This window comes from Lipomyces oligophaga (assembly GCF_038497815.1).
Source record: "Lipomyces oligophaga strain CBS 7107 unplaced genomic scaffold V1516scaffold_5, whole genome shotgun sequence".
Classification (NCBI taxonomy): Eukaryota; Fungi; Ascomycota; class Lipomycetes; order Lipomycetales; family Lipomycetaceae; genus Lipomyces; species [Lipomyces] oligophaga.
Window position 1 is genome coordinate 1,064,287 of NW_027117789.1, and position 16,734 is coordinate 1,081,020.

Consider the following 16,734-nt stretch of genomic DNA (forward strand, 5'->3'; position numbering starts at 1 on the left):
GTTATTCCTAGTCCGCCAGACTCAGGCAAGACTATCCCACCGGCTGTTCCCTTCCCAGACTAGCATTACCGCAAGAAAGCAAGAAAAATAAAATCAGAGAAATCTTATCCAAATAAATTCAATCACCTCGCACATATATAGCACAGACTAATTCTGAAACACGTGAACCTAAACGTTCTCGGCTAATGCCATCACGTGAACACACTAGATCGCTGGCAATAGCTGGTCAGGAAAAATCGACAAGATTAAAAAAAATAAAATACTATGATGTGTGAGAAGCAGAATTAAGACTAGTCAAACGTGCGAAAATAAACTTTTCACAGACCTGATTTCCATTTTCTGGTCGCGTTCGTTCTAGTGTTCCTGCCTGTATGCTTGGTTTTCTTCTCTGCTAGTCTATTTGACTGTTTGACTGTTTTTGTTTGTTTGTCTGTTTGTCTATTTGCTCGCTGTCTGTCTGCTCGCTGGTTGGCCGGCTCATGGGGGATGGCTGGCTGGACTCTGGACAAAATGTCCTCGTCGAGTCTGGGGCCAGCAACACATCTGAGACTCGCGCGGCCCTGGCTTGAAGGTGCATATGGGTGTATGTGTTTTGTGTGGGCGCGCTGAAAGCTCGTTGATCGACACTGGCTGGCTGGCTGGCTGGCTTGCTTGCTCGGCTACGGCAGCGTATATTTTACCTCAGTGCGGTCTAAAAGTTGTATTTTACATCCATATGTTTCTGCTTGCAGGCTGTCTCACTTAATCAAATTTTTGTATCCAATTTTGCGGTAAGCAATTTATAATTCTAGGAATTTACGGCTCCTTGACTTTAATGCACTTTCATAACCCAAGTGATGTATTAAACAGGTCTCACAAATATATCAAAAATAAAATAACATCAATCCCCAGCTGGACTCCTCAAACATCCAAGATATCAAAAAATAAATAGAAAATAATCAAACCGAAATAGAAACGCGACACTTCACAATTCGATCAGATTAAAACTCAAAACACAACATGAATAAAACAAAAAAAAGAAAAAAACAAAACGTTGCCCTTCCACTAGTAGTAACTGCGTCCTGCCTGTACTCTTTTCCCTTTTTCTCACTGTGCACTTTTAAAGGTCAAACCCTAGCTGAACACTCCACAATCACATTCTCGTAATTTTTTCATAACCTTCTTTGTTTATATTCTTATACGTATCATATATCCATGCAGAAACCCGGTCATCTAGGCATGGCATCCCCGTTCATGACGCTTCATATTAGATCTCACCGAGAAAGCCTTTCCACAACCCGAATGTGAACACATAAACGGCTTCTCTCCAGTGTGGGAATGCGAGTGAATCCGTAGTGAGCTTGGTCGAGAGAACGCCCGCAGACAAACTCCGCAGATGTATCGATCTGAACTCGGCGGCACAACCAGTGATGGCCCCGACGACACGCGCAGTCGTGGTGTTGAGTTGGCGATCTGACACGCCGTCAAGGATGGCCCTGAAATCGGTCCCCGAGAAGGAGATCCAACAATATAATGCTGTTGTGGCTGTTGGCCGCTCGCGGTAGTATACTCCGGAGCATGTGCAACATGGTGTCCATGATGGTGCGCGACTTGATGCGGATGCGGATGCGGATGCTGATGCTGATGCTGTAGTAGATGCTGCTCACTGTAGGACGGGAGCGACGAAACGACATGAACACCCATCTGCATTTGCGGTCGCTGAAGTGGGACCTGCAGTTGTGGCTGCTGTGTTGGATTGGGGAACGAATACTCGACAGATGGCAAACTCGACGGGGAGGTAGGACCGGGTGCGGTCGGCGGTAATGGCTGTGATATTTGGACATGTGCGGGTAGTGCCGGTAGAGGAGCCAGAGCGGGCCGTGCAGGCAGCGCTGGCAATGCTGGTAATACTGGTAATGCTGGAGGTGCTGGTAATGCTGGTTGGGTTGGTTGCAGGGATTGAGGTGGGGCCTGTGGGGCAGTCTGCGTCGAACTAGTCCCAGAAGATGGCAGATCTGAGGCAACTGAATAAGGAGAGCCTGCAGAAAAAGTCATTGAAGGAGTAGGGGAAGACGGGAATGAAGCCGAGTGCTCTGAAAATGACTGTCGAGAAGGAGGGTTGGCAGGAACATGGGAGGACGTAGATGAGGAGGATGAAGACGAGGAGGATGAAGACGAGGCTCCAGAGAACGAGGCGTGGTGGACAGGTAATCCGACATGATGAGAATGAGGTTGGCTATTGTAAAGTGTAGATGTGCCAGACTGCTGCTGCTGCTGGTGCTGCTGTTTTTGTTGCGAGAAGGCGTGGTGGTGGTGAGGATGGCTATCTGAAAGGAGGTTGTCTGGTGCTGGCCAGGAAAGAGCACGGTCTCGAGGAACAAACTCGGCGTGCTGGCCAAGGTCTGGCTTGCGAGCAGGCAGCTGAGTCGAACCGAAGATCGCAGATATCGGAGGAAGACTGGGACGACTGGATGGAGAAGTCATGTGTGTGGGCGAGGAGGCGGAAGAGGGAGCTGGTGTGCTGGAACGGGAGGACGAGGAGGAAGATGACGACGATGACGAAAGATGGTAGGCAGCTAAAGATACTGGCGGAAAAGGACGCGATGCCGAAGAAACATCAGTATGCTTCGCTAAAGGGTGTGAGGAGGAAAGCGAGTCCGAGAACGGAGGAAGTCTTGCAACTAGTGAGTCCATCAGGATAGCGCATGAATGGCGGGAAGAAGAGTAGAAAAAAAAAAAAGGGCGAGGCCGAAGAACAGTTGCGACAAGTGCAAAGAGGACAGGTGCAGAAGCTGGGACTAAGGGCACTCTTTTCGAGTAGCAGACGGCAGAGGTCCGGGACAAAAAGACTGAAAGGGAGAAAAAAGAAAGATGAACGATAAAGGCGATAAGATATATATATATATGAAAAGCAGGAAGATTGAGCAGGAAGCAGAGCAAGATGGTGAAGAGGCAGACGAGGATGGAGGGAGATGATGGCGGAGGAGGATGAGGATGAGAAGTATTAGTACCGCAATGTTGTATAATAAACAGACTGTGGAGTATGGTACCCATGCTCAGAAGGGCTGATTCTCGGGAGAATCAGTACAAGGTTTAGACTAGCAGAAGCGAGTCGAGGACGGTCGAGACGACGGGCGGCGTGTCTGGCTCGGCGACACGCGGTAATCGAGTCGAAGGGGGTGAACAGTCTGAGGACCCGGCAGGCGGTTCCTGGATTACGGGGGAGGTCTAAGCGTTGTGTCGCAGACACACCGGTCGACACGACCTGTGCTTGTAGTAGTGGGCGTAGGCAGCAAAACGGGTGGCTATGGCTGCTGGAGTGGCCTGATTTGTTGCGAATGGTGGTGAAATGAGTGCGGACCGGGTCGAGGGTTCTTTTCCATACGATGTTAGATGGGCGAGTAGGAAATCCTATTTTTTTAGATATAAGTTCTCGATAGACGAGACGGGGGTGCGATGGGCAGGGAGGGGAGAAAGACTTAGTTTCTGGAGGGGAGGAGGCCTACCGTGTGCTGTCTGTCTGTTGTCCGGCTATGAGTTGTGCGAGACTTGGTTTTCTTTCTTCTCGCGCTACATAATGACCAGCAGACAGACGTCTGTAGCGATAGCTTGGTGATACGCAGCGCTGCATAAAGTGCCCGCCCCTCCGTACAACCACCACCCCCCCAAAACCCCCCAAAACCCCCTCATGAATCCTATAATCTCATCTTATCCAACTTTACCCACCCGCCATCCTCGTTCTGCCCGTACAAAACACAACACTCAACACAGCACAGATCGCCCCAGTTCCCCTTTAGTGTCATCCGCCCTGCCGATCCCCGCCCCAAGCGCGCAGCAAATTGCCCTTTTGAGACTGCAGTCACGTGGAGCTGCAGATCACCAGAAATGGGGCCGCGGGTGATCTGCAGGAGATCTGAGCTGAATAAGCGACTTGGCTCTGCTTATGTCTGGCCTTAGTAACGGCTGCGACGGGCGGCCGGTTGTCGAGGCTGTAGGGTCTACGAGAGACAAATGGGCAGAGATGATGGATCGATGGGGTGGAAAGTCAGGATAGAGCTAAGAATGCGAAGAACACTATGCAAATCTGCGCTATGCTGAATTTTTATTTGCAGTTTGTTGGTGTGCTATCGTTGTTGTGCTCGGCTCCGTTGTGCTCGGATCTTCTTCTTCAGCTGCTACCGCTGCTGCTACTGCTGCTGCTGTTGCTGTAGCTGCTCCTGCTCCCGCTCCCGCTCCCGCTGCTAGGGCCTACAACAGCAATCCAGCAGTAGTGTAGAAAAATTCATCCCTCTTCCTGAGTAGCTGCCGTCTATTAATGCACCACTACATTCCCAGTCCCGATAATATTCTCGATAATACCTGCCCAGTCTCCCCCTTCCGGCTTTCGCTTACTGCTTCCGCTTTCTGCTTCCTGTCCTCGCCCTCTGCAGATTAATCCCATATCCGACTTCCTGTGCGCCTCATATATCTAGCCAGCTAGGAACTACGCACACTGGGATCTTGCATAGTCCGGGATCCTGCACGTCAGTCAAGTCACTGACACTCCTACCATTCAACTCTTCATAATACGGAATATGCACATAGACATGCTATACCCAATATCACCACTAATGCTCCACATTACTGACATTATATAATATTAACTGTCACTCTTTATCCACTTCTCTCGCTTTTGGCTCCGGCCAGTCTTTGCTGTCAACCTCCAATCGCACCATCGCTCTCCGTCTGCTCGTTAAAAACTACGTTTCATGCACCTCTTGCATCTTTGACCTCCTATTATCGTTGCTATGCGTCTCTCGTCAGAATCTTATTATTTCAAACCTATTCTATTTCAAATTTTAGTTCTGTATTTTGCCTTTTTCTTTTACTCCCCTGCTCAATCTCCACCTTCTGCGATTGTCGCCCCGCCCCCCCCATCGGTAGCCGTCCCCGTACGCACTCGCGTTCTCAATCATATTCCTTAAAGGCAAGAAATAAAACGCTGCCAGTTCAATTCTTTGCTGCCAGTTCAATTCTTTCCAGCCCCTGCCCGAAAGTAGATGATATCGCCATCTTCGACTACGTAGTCTTTACCCTTCTGCATGAGCTTGCCCTTACTCTTGACCTGGGTCTCGTCGCCCAGCTCCTTCAAATCTTCATACTTGGTCACTTGCGCCAGAATAAAAGTGTTCATGAGATCCGTATGAATAACCCCCGCGGCCTGTGGCGCCTTTGTGCCCTTTCGGATAGTCCATTCGCGCACCTCGTCAGGTCCACATGTGAAAAACGAAATCAAGTTCAGCGCCGCCCGCATCGTCGTGATGATCTTAGGTAACGCGCTTTGCGCTCCAACCTTCTTACACTCCTCCTCGATCTCTGCCTCGGTTTCAAACTCAGTTAAACGCTCCTCAAAAGACACCGAGAGTGGAATGATTGTGTCGCCCGGAGAGTTCGCATCGATCCACTCCTTGATACTCAACAAATTTTTGTTTTTGCGGCGGACGTAGTCTCGCTCAGACAAGTTAATTAGATAGATCGCCGGCTTGGCTGTTAACAGTTGCATCTGATTAATTACTTCCACCTCCTTTGATGTCCAACTGCCTTTAGCGACTCGCTTGCCATCCTCCAGATACTGGATCACCTTATCCACTGTCGCAAGCTCTTCTTTGGCCGCTTTGACTTCCAGTGATTGACCGCCACGTTTCACCAATCGCTCCACGCCCTCGCGGAATTTGCCCGCAAACTCAATGTCCTTTAATCTCAACTCGTCCAGAATAATTTGTAAATCGCGGACAGGGTTCACGTCACCTTCCACATGAATGATTTCTGCATCGTCAAAGCATCGCACAACTTGATAGATAGCATCTACGGCTCTGATGTGCGACAAGAACGCGTTTCCCAATCCTGCTCCTGTAGATGCTCCCTTTGTAAGACCGGCAATGTCGAATACGGTGATATTAGCCGGTACCTTGGATGCTGGCTTGTATAGATCACTTAGCCAGTCAAACCGCGGAGAGGGCACAATCACACGAGCTTCTTCGGGATCAATCGTCGCATAAGGATAATTTGCTGGCTAATCATCGTATAGGTAAGCAATCAAATTCTTCCTCCTTTTCTAATACATTTCGAATTTCAGGTAGGGAATTTATTGATTCCTTACCAAAAAAAAACAGAAAAACTCATACTTACAGTACCAAGATGCGATTTAGTAATAGCCTGGAAAAATGTCGATTTACCAACATTAGCGAGTCCAACAATACCACTTTTTAAGTTATTTCCTGGTCGACCCAGCAGAATTTTCTCTTCTTTGACGACTTTTTTGGGACCCATTTTTTTTGCTTTCTTTGCGTAACTTCTTGTGAACCAATACTGAGACTGATACGTAATTCTATGACAGAACTGTGCAGTAACTTGCCGATGACCTAGCAAAATGCAATAATTATTTTGTACGCAATTGCGTCCAATTAGAGTCGACGTTGTGGATAATGAATACCTTCTGCAATTTTCCTGATCAAAAGAGATCAACAATATACAGAATTCGGATCGCTGGCAAGTCTCGTAAACGAATTTCCGAGAATATTTTCTGCCTGCACGCAAAAAGTTTTTCGACATTTCTGTCACGTGCGCTCATTGGAAATCTGTGAGCTGTGAATCCAGGATCACTGGATCTTTGCTTTGTCAATGATTGATCTAACGAGCCAGGCATAACTTCAGAATTAACTGGTCTGAAACTGATTACTCGACTTATTGTGCACTTTTTCTGATGTATTGTTATTAAATGATAGCAAGCGTAGTGTAACTTCTAGAAGAATTCGCACTATTATTCAGCCGGCACCAACCATTATACGTAGCTTCTGTCGGCTATTTGCTTCCTATTTCTAATTCAGTCATTCCCTGTTGCTTTCTTATATTTCATATCAATTTTAGGCATTTCTAGTGCCATTTATACCTGTTTATTGTATTGTGAGTATTTAATTCAAACGCAGCCAATTATTTCTTGACTTATTCAAAATTGCATTCCTCGTTCATTGTTGGGACAGATGACTCAAGAAATCTCGGGCGGCGCTGTTCCTCGTTTTGTTCGAATTATGTCTATCATTCTTGCTCGATAAACCACCAAATCTACTAGTCAATTGTAGCCTCCACATTAGTGGTAGATCCGCAGATATTACAAAAATCGAACAGAACCTTAGAAGACGGATTCAATTGACCATGTCTCTTCTTCGAGCAAGTAAAATCGGACAATCAAAACTCGCCAGAGCTTTCAAGGTAGGCTATGTGCCTGAACATTTCTCAACCCCACTGGCGTTCGCGGAACAACAAGGATACTACGCTGCGGCAAAAGTCCAACCTGAGTATATTCCATATGTATCTGGGACAGGACATATGATTGAAGCCTTGCGCAATAAAGATATTGACGTCGCGGTCGGCCTGACGGAAGGGTTTGTTGCGGGGCTGGGAAAAGGCCAGGACTGGTTCAAAATCGTGGGAACATATGTTAAATCACCGCTATGTAAGTGAATATCGGTTACGGTGATGACGATATGCGAGCGACTAATGGAACAAGGTTGGGCTATCAGCACAGGAATCAACCGAACGGATGTGACGTCGATTGATGATCTACGGGGTGGTAAGATAGGCATCAGCCGGATCGGTAGTGGATCATATGTGATGCCGTTTGTGCTTGCCAAAGAAAGGGGATGGACGGAGCCATTCAAATTCGAGGTGCTCACAAACTTCAAAAATCTTCGAGATGGCGTTAATGACAAACGTGCAGATGCATTTATGTGGGAGCTGTTCACATCGAAGAGATATTATGATACGAAGGAGATCAAATACGTCGACCGAATCTATACACCATGGCCTTCTTGGACCATTACGGCTCACGTAGACTTGATTGCTAAAGAGACTCCCGAAACAGATACCCTGGCCAGATGGCTGAAAGCCGTCAACCTGGGGGTCGAGTATTTCGAGCAGAATCCGGACGAAGCGGTAGCTTACATTTCGCAGAACCTTGATTACACTGCGGAGGACGCGGAGGCGTGGTTAAAGACGGTTGAGTTCGTGCGGAACGTGGGCGAAGTGGACACTGGCAGCATTATCGACAACACTGTGACCATTTTACAGAGCGCGGGGGTGATCGAAGACGTTTCTGCGGAGAAGAAAAACGAGTTTGTCCACAGTGTTGCGGACAGTATCTGAGCGAGTCGTGCAATGAGCGCTTGCTGATTTCCAAGAATTATAATAGAAAGCAGTTATTTAATTTAAAATTCCAATCATCCTTAGCATCCAAAGTGTAGTGTGCGTCGGCAGCAGACCACCAACTAGTCACATTCTGTTCTTTGTGCACCCGTGGAGGAGGAGCAAGAACGAGCGGATGAGCTACGACATTAAAGTCTGGCGGAGTAGGCGGAGCGCGCGGCTCACACTACAAGACGGGGGAAGAATTGGCATCTGGATTGTGGTCAGTGGGAGAGGAGGAACGCGTGGATAGAGAAGTAAGAATTATTGGTAGTGAGGGGAGAGGAAGAGAGCTGGATAAGATCTGATCAGAAGAGGTCTGGATAAGAAAACGGGAACAGCTTAGGGCATGAGACCGCCAAAATATATTATTGTCAACTTTTACCAGTGATCGAGCTGGATCGGAGAAGCATTTCTCCTCTACGGCGGGAATCCAGGTCGAGAGTGCAGGGTCTAGACAAGCAGAGTATTGTCTTACCGGACCAACAACCAAGAACACTGTGCGCGAACGAGCAAAAAATACAATAGCCGATTGCAAGACAATGCGGATACTGGGATCTTTCGCACATAGCTAGTTTGCTCGCAATGCTCCGGCACAGAACTAAAAATGGACTACCAAATTGCAGCTAGTTCTTCGGAATCCAGACACAACCCGCGATCCCTTGTGTACTAGGCTGTCCTCCCGCCCCATGGCCGCTTTTCAGACAAGGAACAAACAAAACAAAGGAAATCGAGCGCAAAATCGAACGTCCGGAGCGTCCGGTTCATCGAGTGGCTCATGCGTCCACGCCACAGTCCACGCGGCGAACTTCAATCTAGAGCAGTGTGGCGCCGACGTAGCTCCGAGCTTGAGACCACATTGCTGGTCGGCTGGGGCGCAAATGCGCGAACATGTGCTTGTTGTTGCCACAAGCGAAGAAATGTGATGCCTCGGCGAGCGCTCGGAGAGAGCTAGCTAGAAGCTTGTGGCAGACCAGGAAAAAGACAGTGACGATGAGAGAGCTGCACCCTTAACAGCAGCGCCAGCGGTGCATCATCTCTGTAGAAACTCTACTGACAGCTACGACCGTAGTTTGACTGCTAAAAGCAGCCAAGAAAACAGAAGATTCCAGATTGGATGCCAAAGACAAGACTGCGAAAAAATATATCCTCATAGACAATTGTGCTTCACGTTTCTACAGTAGTCCAACATGGATCGCTATTACTCGGCATTCCATGACCCATATCACACTCTCGCTCCTCCTCTTTTGTCGCTGTGTGCACATCATTTTACCGCTGAATATCCATCTCGATTCTTCTCTGTACTACACCCTCAGTCCCCTGTGGACCGCGGCCATCTAGCTTTTTCATACAATAACAGTCCCATCTCATTTCCGCGCACTCAAAACCCTCACCACGCGTGATCTCGCCTAGCGCCGCAGTCGCCGCAGCCGCCGCACAGTCAATGAGCACGGGCCAACGTCTGGTCCCGCGTCATGCCCGGCACGAAACAAGACCGCGACGAGGCCTCCGACGAGAGCCCGCGAGAGCTTGCGACTACTTAAACACGAGGTTCTCTACTTTTAGGACCTGGTCTAATTTTCTTTCAGAAGTAGATTTCGACAATAGGTCTTACTGCTTTACATTCACATTTGACTTTATCACCTTTCCGGCTTCGACGGTCGCCTTGCGATCTTAGACTCTCTATTTATCACCGTCGCTCAAGCCCAACTCCTCCCAACCGGCCTTCATCACACTCTCGACGCATAGACTATACTATAAATACACACGTTTTCGCTGTGCACTCACGATTCTATGGCTCTTGCAGACGACGAGAAAGCTTCCAACTCTTCTGATTCCTCTACTTACTACGCTGCCACTGATTCAAACACGATGGCAGACAAGAAGGACGACGCTAGCTTAGACTATGAACCTCACGGTGTAGCCGCCCGCGATTTCGCTTCAGTTGGTCCTACTGGCACACACACTTCTGCCGGGGGGCTCTCTGGTCCAGATACTACTTATCCTTTCGATACCACCGACGTTTCTCGCTCACAGTTCCCTAATGAATATGAGGTTGAAACTCCTACTGGTCTTGTTCCTGCATCTACTGTTGCCTCCTACGGCGGTGCGAATCTGGAACAATCAAACACCGCATCGACCGGTCCGCGCCTCTATCGCACCGAGACTGTCCAAACCATTGGCTCCCGATTATCGCGCCAGGCTACTACAGACATAAACTTCCAGTTTGCCACTGCCAACACAGATCGTGCAGAGTTCCCGGAAGAATATACTACTGAGACCGAAACTGGTCTTGTTCCTGTCTCGACCATCCGGTCCTTCCGAGGTGGGCCTAATATTTCTGAAGAAGAAGAAGAAAAAGGCGAAGAAGGTGAAATTGAATACGTCACTTTCAAAATTGATGATCCTGGTAATCCAATGGTAAGTTTTCAATTTTTTAGTTCCTTTTATTTTCCAATGTTTTCTGTTTTTCTTGTCGTCACACTCTGGGTACACCTCTATACTAGGCCCGCATTGACGTGGCGCTCTAAGCCGAGGCTTTGACTGTTTTTGTTATTCATCTCCCATTGTTCTGTGGCATTTTCTACTGATTCGTTTTTTTTATGAATATGTGGCTGACTTATTTTTTCTAGAATTGGAGTACCGCATACAAATGGTATGTCACCCTTATGGTGTCCCTGCTCGTTATTGCAGTGGCCTTTGGTTCTTCTTGTGTTACTGGTGGTCTTCCCCTCATAGAGGAAAAATACAATGTTTCGCTAGAAGTCGCTATTTTGACATGTTCTTTAATGGTTGTCGGCTTCGCTGTCGGCCCGCTTGCTTGGTCTCCATTGTCTGAACAATATGGACGTCGTCCTGTTTATTTCGTTTCCCTATTACTATACACCATTTTTAACATCCCTTGCGCGTTATCACCTAATATCGGTGGTTTATTGGCATGCAGATTCATTTGTGGTGTTTTTGCAAGCTCTGGTCTTGTGCTTGCCGGTGGTTCTATTGCCGATATTTGGCCCATGGCTAAGCGAGGAAATGCTATTGCGTACTTTGCTGCTGCTCCTTACTGCGGCCCCGTGTTTGGTCCTTTGATCTGTGGTTGGATTGAAATTGGCTGTGGACGTCTTGATATCATTTTCTGGGTTAATTTGGCTTTCGCAGGTTTGATGTTCGTTATCATCATTGCTATTCCTGAGACATACGCTCCTGTCGTGCTCAAGAACCGAGCCAAGAAGCTTCGAAAGGAAACAGGCAACCCGTTGATTATGACTGAACAAGAACGTCTTAAACAGCCTTTGTCTGAGATTATCCGTACGGTTCTTATTAAGCCAGTATACTTGATTGCTACTGAACCAGTTTTGAATCTGATGAATATGTACATTGTGTTGATCTACTCGCTTTTGTACGCGTTCTTCTTTGCCTATCCTGTGATCTTTGGTGAACTTCATGATTACAACGATGGCTATATAGGGCTTATGTTCATTCCTATTTTGATGGGAGCTATGTTTGCACTTGTTACTACTCCTTATCTGGAGAAAATTTATACTCGCACTATCTCCAAAAGACCTCCTACTCCTGAAGATCGTCTTGTTGGATCTATGCTTGGCGCTCCCTTTGTCCCTATTGCTCTGTTCATTCTGGGTGCTACTTCGTATAAACATATTATTTGGGTTGGTCCTGCATCCTCGGGTATGGCATTCGGATACGGTATGGTTCTGATTTACTTTTCGGTGAACAACTACATTATCGATTCCTATGAGAAATGCGCCGCTTCTGCGTTAGCCGCAAAAGTGTTCACTCGTTCAGCCGGTGGTGCTGCGTTCCCTCTGTTCACTACACAGATGTATCATCGATTAGGTCTTCAGTGGGCTTCATGGCTGCTTGCTTTCATTTCGCTGGCAATGGTTTTAATTCCGTTTTGCTTCTATAGATTTGGTAGTCATTTACGTTCTATTTGGGGCAATAGTGCGCAATACGCTCTTAGTGCTCCAGTAGCCGAGAAAGCTTAAGTTCACAAATAGAAGGGAGCGATCTAAGCTAACCAGACCAAAAAAAGAAATTGGGATAGAGGGTCTGATTCTATGTGGGTCGAGCTGTCGACATGAATTTTTCGCATAGACATTTTCTGAGTGGTTTATCTTTCTCGCCTAATTTTTTACATAACCACAATCAACATATCCATTTTCCTCGCCTATTGTATTGGAGTTTTGTGTTTTTATTTCCAATCGTTCACAGTCGTTTTTTATACTACGTTTTGTTTGACATGCTAATTTTTTTCTACCCTGATTATTCATGAGAACTGAGTGGATTTTTTTGATGATATACATATATTTAGTTTTAACGAACCAGATATTATTTTACAGGGTTTAGCTATGTTTGATTGCATTTAATAATAATAGACTTTATATGTTTTTTTGCATTATCTATGATTTGTTTTATGAATTGTTGTGAGAAGTGGATTGTTTACTGGCCAGTTTATCGGACGCCTAAGCTTGGCAAAGCAGGGTTGACTAAATCAAAACATAAAATTCTAAACACGAAAATAAGTGATCGACAGGAAGTTAATCCGGAACTGCTAAAACTTTAATTGAGCCGAGAAAACCTTAAGTTTACCATGTTTTCGAGCCCACGATCGACGGACTGATAGATTGCAGCGGAGGATCCGATCCGATCCGTTCCGAGTTTGACGAAGTTGCTAAAGTAGATACTTATTTGTACAATAAAAATTGATTGGAACAGTTTAGCGGAAAGAGAACCCGAATAAGAAATGTAAGACAAGCCAAGACTATAGAGGAACGATGGCCGAAAGTTAAGACTAGAAGCGAGAACGGGGCGAAAGCGAGTTCAAGGAATTTCCTTACTTGTGGTCGCAGGTGCGACCTCACTGCTCACTTTAATTCAAATTAGTCTTGAGAAAATAATTCACTACTAGCGTAAAATTCCAGCTAGCCCAAGGGAAATAAATATATATCAAAATAGATATGTGATATGAATTTGTTGCACGTTTAGAAGATGCTATATAATCCTGATGTTTGGTGGGTTTTTTTTCAGAAACAGACTTGCACGTTTTTTCGACATTTTGCCCGATCTGCTGCTGCTGTTGTTATACAGATGGGTAGGGGGAAGGAGCGATGGGAAAGATGTTTTCTGACTTGGATAAATATTGGACTTTTAGCAAGTGAAATATTAAAAGAGGTCGCGGCCGGTAAACGGCCGTTGATGTTCAATCTTCCAGACAGGTCTCGGGATTCTGGGTCCAAACCTATTGAATTCGGGAAAGTTATACGACACCTAGTCGACATAATCTACAAAAAGAATAAAAGCAAAAATAGCTTGTACATCTACTCATATAAAGTGGAAATCCCTTGTTCCGCCTTCTCCCATCTGCTTCTTCCGCCATCTCAACTTCCTCCTAACTTCTGTTGACTTTCAGAGCCGTTTCAGATACCCACTTTCCGTTGAAAGCAACCATATTTTAATATGTGAAAAGTTTGTAATTAGGATCACCGGAGCCGGTATCCCAGATGATTCGTCATCTTACAGGTGGACTAACTCAATTTTTGCACAGAATTGCGCACTTTCCATACATATAGTAGTATGTTATGCCGCCTGCCTTCCTTCTAGATTCGACTTGCCCAATTGACAACGGCTTAATCTAAATTTCAGTTGAATTTCACCACTTCACATAATTCACAATCAAAAAAACAATATATCGCCTCTTGCTGATACAACTCACAAGTTATTCACCGTTATTCTAGACGTAGTGCAGCGAATTTCCGGGAACAAATGGATAATGACGACAATAGCAATAATTCGGGTGGGCATGAGTTTCATTTCCGACCTGACAATCGTTCATCTTACATTCGATCAATGAAAAAAAAGCAAGATGTCGAAAATATCTTCTATGCATGAGGTTTTAAATTGTTGAGATGTTTATAATACAAAACTTTTCTTCTTTAAACAGCTTCTAATGACCCTTACTTGCAGACTCTTCACTTCTCTCAGTCGCTACTTTGTTCTTCTCGTTCTTCGACTCTATTAAAGGTCATCCCATCCAAAAATCATTTCTGTCGCCCGCCGACTTAATGAGCCCCACATGCCTCCTCCTGCGCCTCCACCACCATTCTGACTAGTGCTCGCTTTCTTTCCATCTCGGTTAACGTCTTCCTGCGTACTGGCATCTCGCTTAACACCACGTCCGCCAACAGGTCCTCTATGGCTGTCCGGACCAGCTCCAACCTGAGCTACTCCACCCTCTTCTCCACCTCCACCACCAACAAACAGTGATGAAAGCCCTCGAAGAGACAAACTTTGAGGAAGAATCCCATTACCCTTTCTCTCTTTCTCCTTAAAAATTCCTTCTGCACCGCGTACTGCCATTCTGCGACCCGCCCCAATTGTTCTCGACCCGGATGAACCATTTATTCCCGCGCTCATTCGACCGCTCAGTCCGACGCCGCCACCGCTGCTTGTTACCGTTGCTAATCCAACAGGCATAGAGATAGTCCGGGGAAGTCCTCCCGCGTTCACAATCTTGTTCACTCCTGGCCTTCTGTCATCGCCCTCGCCGCTCTCGTTGGACCCACCACCTGATACCGGCGTAAATAAGTGAGACACCGGCTCTCCTCGTGCTCCTCCTCCTGCTGCTCGCCGACGAGAAATTGTCGACACGTAACTGCTTCGTCCGGCCGGTGTACTTGGATCTTCTCTTCCTCCACTATTATTACCAGCTTCACTTCCATTTGTTACTCCATCTGTAGTCAATAACCCGTGGATATCTAAGCTAGCTCCCGTAGACTTTGTACTTCTCCGCATCCCTCTTCCTGAGTTACCGTCATTCGCAGGTGACTGGAAATACATTTTACTGGGCGAAAGTCCATTCTCGGTCGCGAATCCGCTCCCTGCAAAGGGAATACATCCAATGACAAAGTCGTCTTGTCCACCAAGCACACGACCGTTCTCCAATAGCGCCCGGTTGGCAGCTGTCGAGGTCGTATAGGTGAGTTTCAACCAATTCTTGCCCGTTACAACTGGCGCTGGACCAGTGTCTGAATTACTGACACCACTATTGGCCAAAGCTTTTTCCTGCTGTCTAGCTTGGACTTCAGAGCTGGTTGACAGATGCTCCATGATCTTCCCGAAACGGGCAAAATGATCGACAACAACATGTGTAATCTCGGCTGGAAAGCCAAACACAATAACGCTAGTTGGTACATAATCTGGTGGAAACAAACTCTTAGGTCCACTGTTTCCCGCTGATGGAGAGCTCGCTTCGGCGATAACATCTGGGAGAGTTCCTCCAGATGCAGCACTTGGACTCGTGACCGATATGCTACCAGTTCGCAAGCCTGACATTGAAGTCGACGCTGTTCCTGCGGCTGTAGGAACCTGAAACGCAAATGGTGATGCGGTGCTCGAGTCGTAAATAGACTCTGTGGGCGGTAGATCGTCCGCAAAATCGCCACCCAGTAAAGATGCAGCAGTCTGCTGTTGTTGGGCGGATCCAGTACCAACTGAAGGATGGTTTGATCGTAAATTATGTGGCTTTGGTGTCCCAAATGACTGACCACCATACTTACGGCCATATGACCCTTTGGTTGCCGACAATGGCGTACCAGCGGTGCGCGGAGAGGGAACGGCAGATGGTGTGCCAGGCGACATTGGCATTCCAGAAAGCGATGATCCTCCACCGAGATATAAAGATCCCTGTGAGTCGGGGCCTGGAGAATTACGAAATCGCATATGCGCTAAGTGAGATTGTACGTAGCGTCGGCTATGGTCGCCCATAGTTGCCCATGATGGCGTCTCGGGTGCATGTCGAGTGGGGGATGACGTCAAATAAGCTGCCGTTGATTGCTGTTGTTGCTGCAGTTGCTGTTGGCCTTGTGATTGAAATTGCTGGCTCACATTCGCCATTTGCTGTTGTTGCAGTTGCTGCTGTGGAGTCATGCTGCTCCGAATATCAAACAAAGATTGTGAGTGCATCAGACCGCCGGTGCTTCTCGAGTTTCCAAATGCAGAGGCTCCAAAAGCGGGCGTGTTTGTATGGTGCTGCTGTTGCTGCTGAGGCTGTTGTTGTGGTGACTGGAATCCTGATCCAAAGAAATTAGACTGCTGACCAGTGGCTTGATTGCCATTCTGAGCGGAGCTCGAAAAGAGCGATGTAGTTGGTGTTGCACTCTTTCCAAATAACGAGAGATTTCCAGTATTATTACTGATATTATTGCTACTGTTACTCGCTCCAAATTGTGGAGTATTTGGTGCTGTTGAATTCAGAGCAGTATTCTGACCAAAACCCATACTGGTGTTGTTTGCCTGTCCGACTACTGGACTGAACGCAAACGAGCTCGAGTTAGATCCAGGCGCAGTCCCTGATCCTGCCTGGTTTCCAAAGCTGAACGAGTTATTTGGCTTCGATGGAGAGCCAAACATCATGAATTCTTTTTTTGACTTGATCCTTGATACAGTGATTTTAAGTCCCCTATTCTAACTCAGTGCGAAAATCAATGGTTGAGCAAAGTCTGCCACGAAACACCAAAT

General features: G+C 46.9%; 5 protein-coding genes across 5 annotated transcripts; 2 read left to right on the forward strand and 3 right to left on the reverse strand.

The window, feature by feature from the left end:
- Nucleotides 1–1,227: 1,227 nt before the first annotated feature.
- V1516DRAFT_608603 (uncharacterized protein) lies at nt 1,228–1,404 on the reverse strand (the record flags this gene model as incomplete). Its single annotated transcript, XM_066919285.1, has 1 exon — nt 1,228–1,404. A coding segment is annotated over one exon (177 nt), but the record flags the coding sequence as incomplete, so codon positions are not given.
- Nucleotides 1,405–4,987: 3,583 nt separating this feature from the next.
- V1516DRAFT_686378 (P-loop containing nucleoside triphosphate hydrolase protein) lies at nt 4,988–6,288 on the reverse strand (the record flags this gene model as incomplete). Its single annotated transcript, XM_066923661.1, has 2 exons — nt 4,988–6,031; nt 6,148–6,288. 2 exons carry the CDS (start codon nt 6,286–6,288, stop codon nt 4,988–4,990), a joined length of 1,185 nt encoding a protein of 394 aa, XP_066776963.1.
- A 582-nt stretch (nt 6,289–6,870) lies between these two features.
- On the forward strand, nt 6,871–8,524 carry V1516DRAFT_434567 (uncharacterized protein). Its single transcript, XM_066919030.1, has 2 exons — nt 6,871–7,471; nt 7,526–8,524. Exons 1-2 carry the CDS (start codon nt 7,171–7,173, stop codon nt 8,158–8,160), a joined length of 936 nt encoding a protein of 311 aa, XP_066776964.1. The 5' UTR covers nt 6,871–7,170; the 3' UTR covers nt 8,161–8,524.
- A 1,547-nt stretch (nt 8,525–10,071) lies between these two features.
- On the forward strand, nt 10,072–12,203 carry V1516DRAFT_625689 (major facilitator superfamily domain-containing protein; the record flags this gene model as incomplete). The annotated part of the gene is made up of 2 exons (XM_066919717.1): nt 10,072–10,620; nt 10,833–12,203. 2 exons carry the CDS (start codon nt 10,072–10,074, stop codon nt 12,201–12,203), a joined length of 1,920 nt encoding a protein of 639 aa, XP_066776965.1.
- Nucleotides 12,204–14,232: 2,029 nt separating this feature from the next.
- On the reverse strand, nt 14,233–16,494 carry V1516DRAFT_625646 (Nup53/35/40-type RNA recognition motif-domain-containing protein; the record flags this gene model as incomplete). Its single annotated transcript, XM_066919714.1, has 3 exons — nt 14,233–14,306; nt 14,388–14,567; nt 14,658–16,494. 3 exons carry the CDS (start codon nt 16,492–16,494, stop codon nt 14,233–14,235), a joined length of 2,091 nt encoding a protein of 696 aa, XP_066776966.1.
- Between the last annotated feature and the right edge of the window lie 240 nt (nt 16,495–16,734).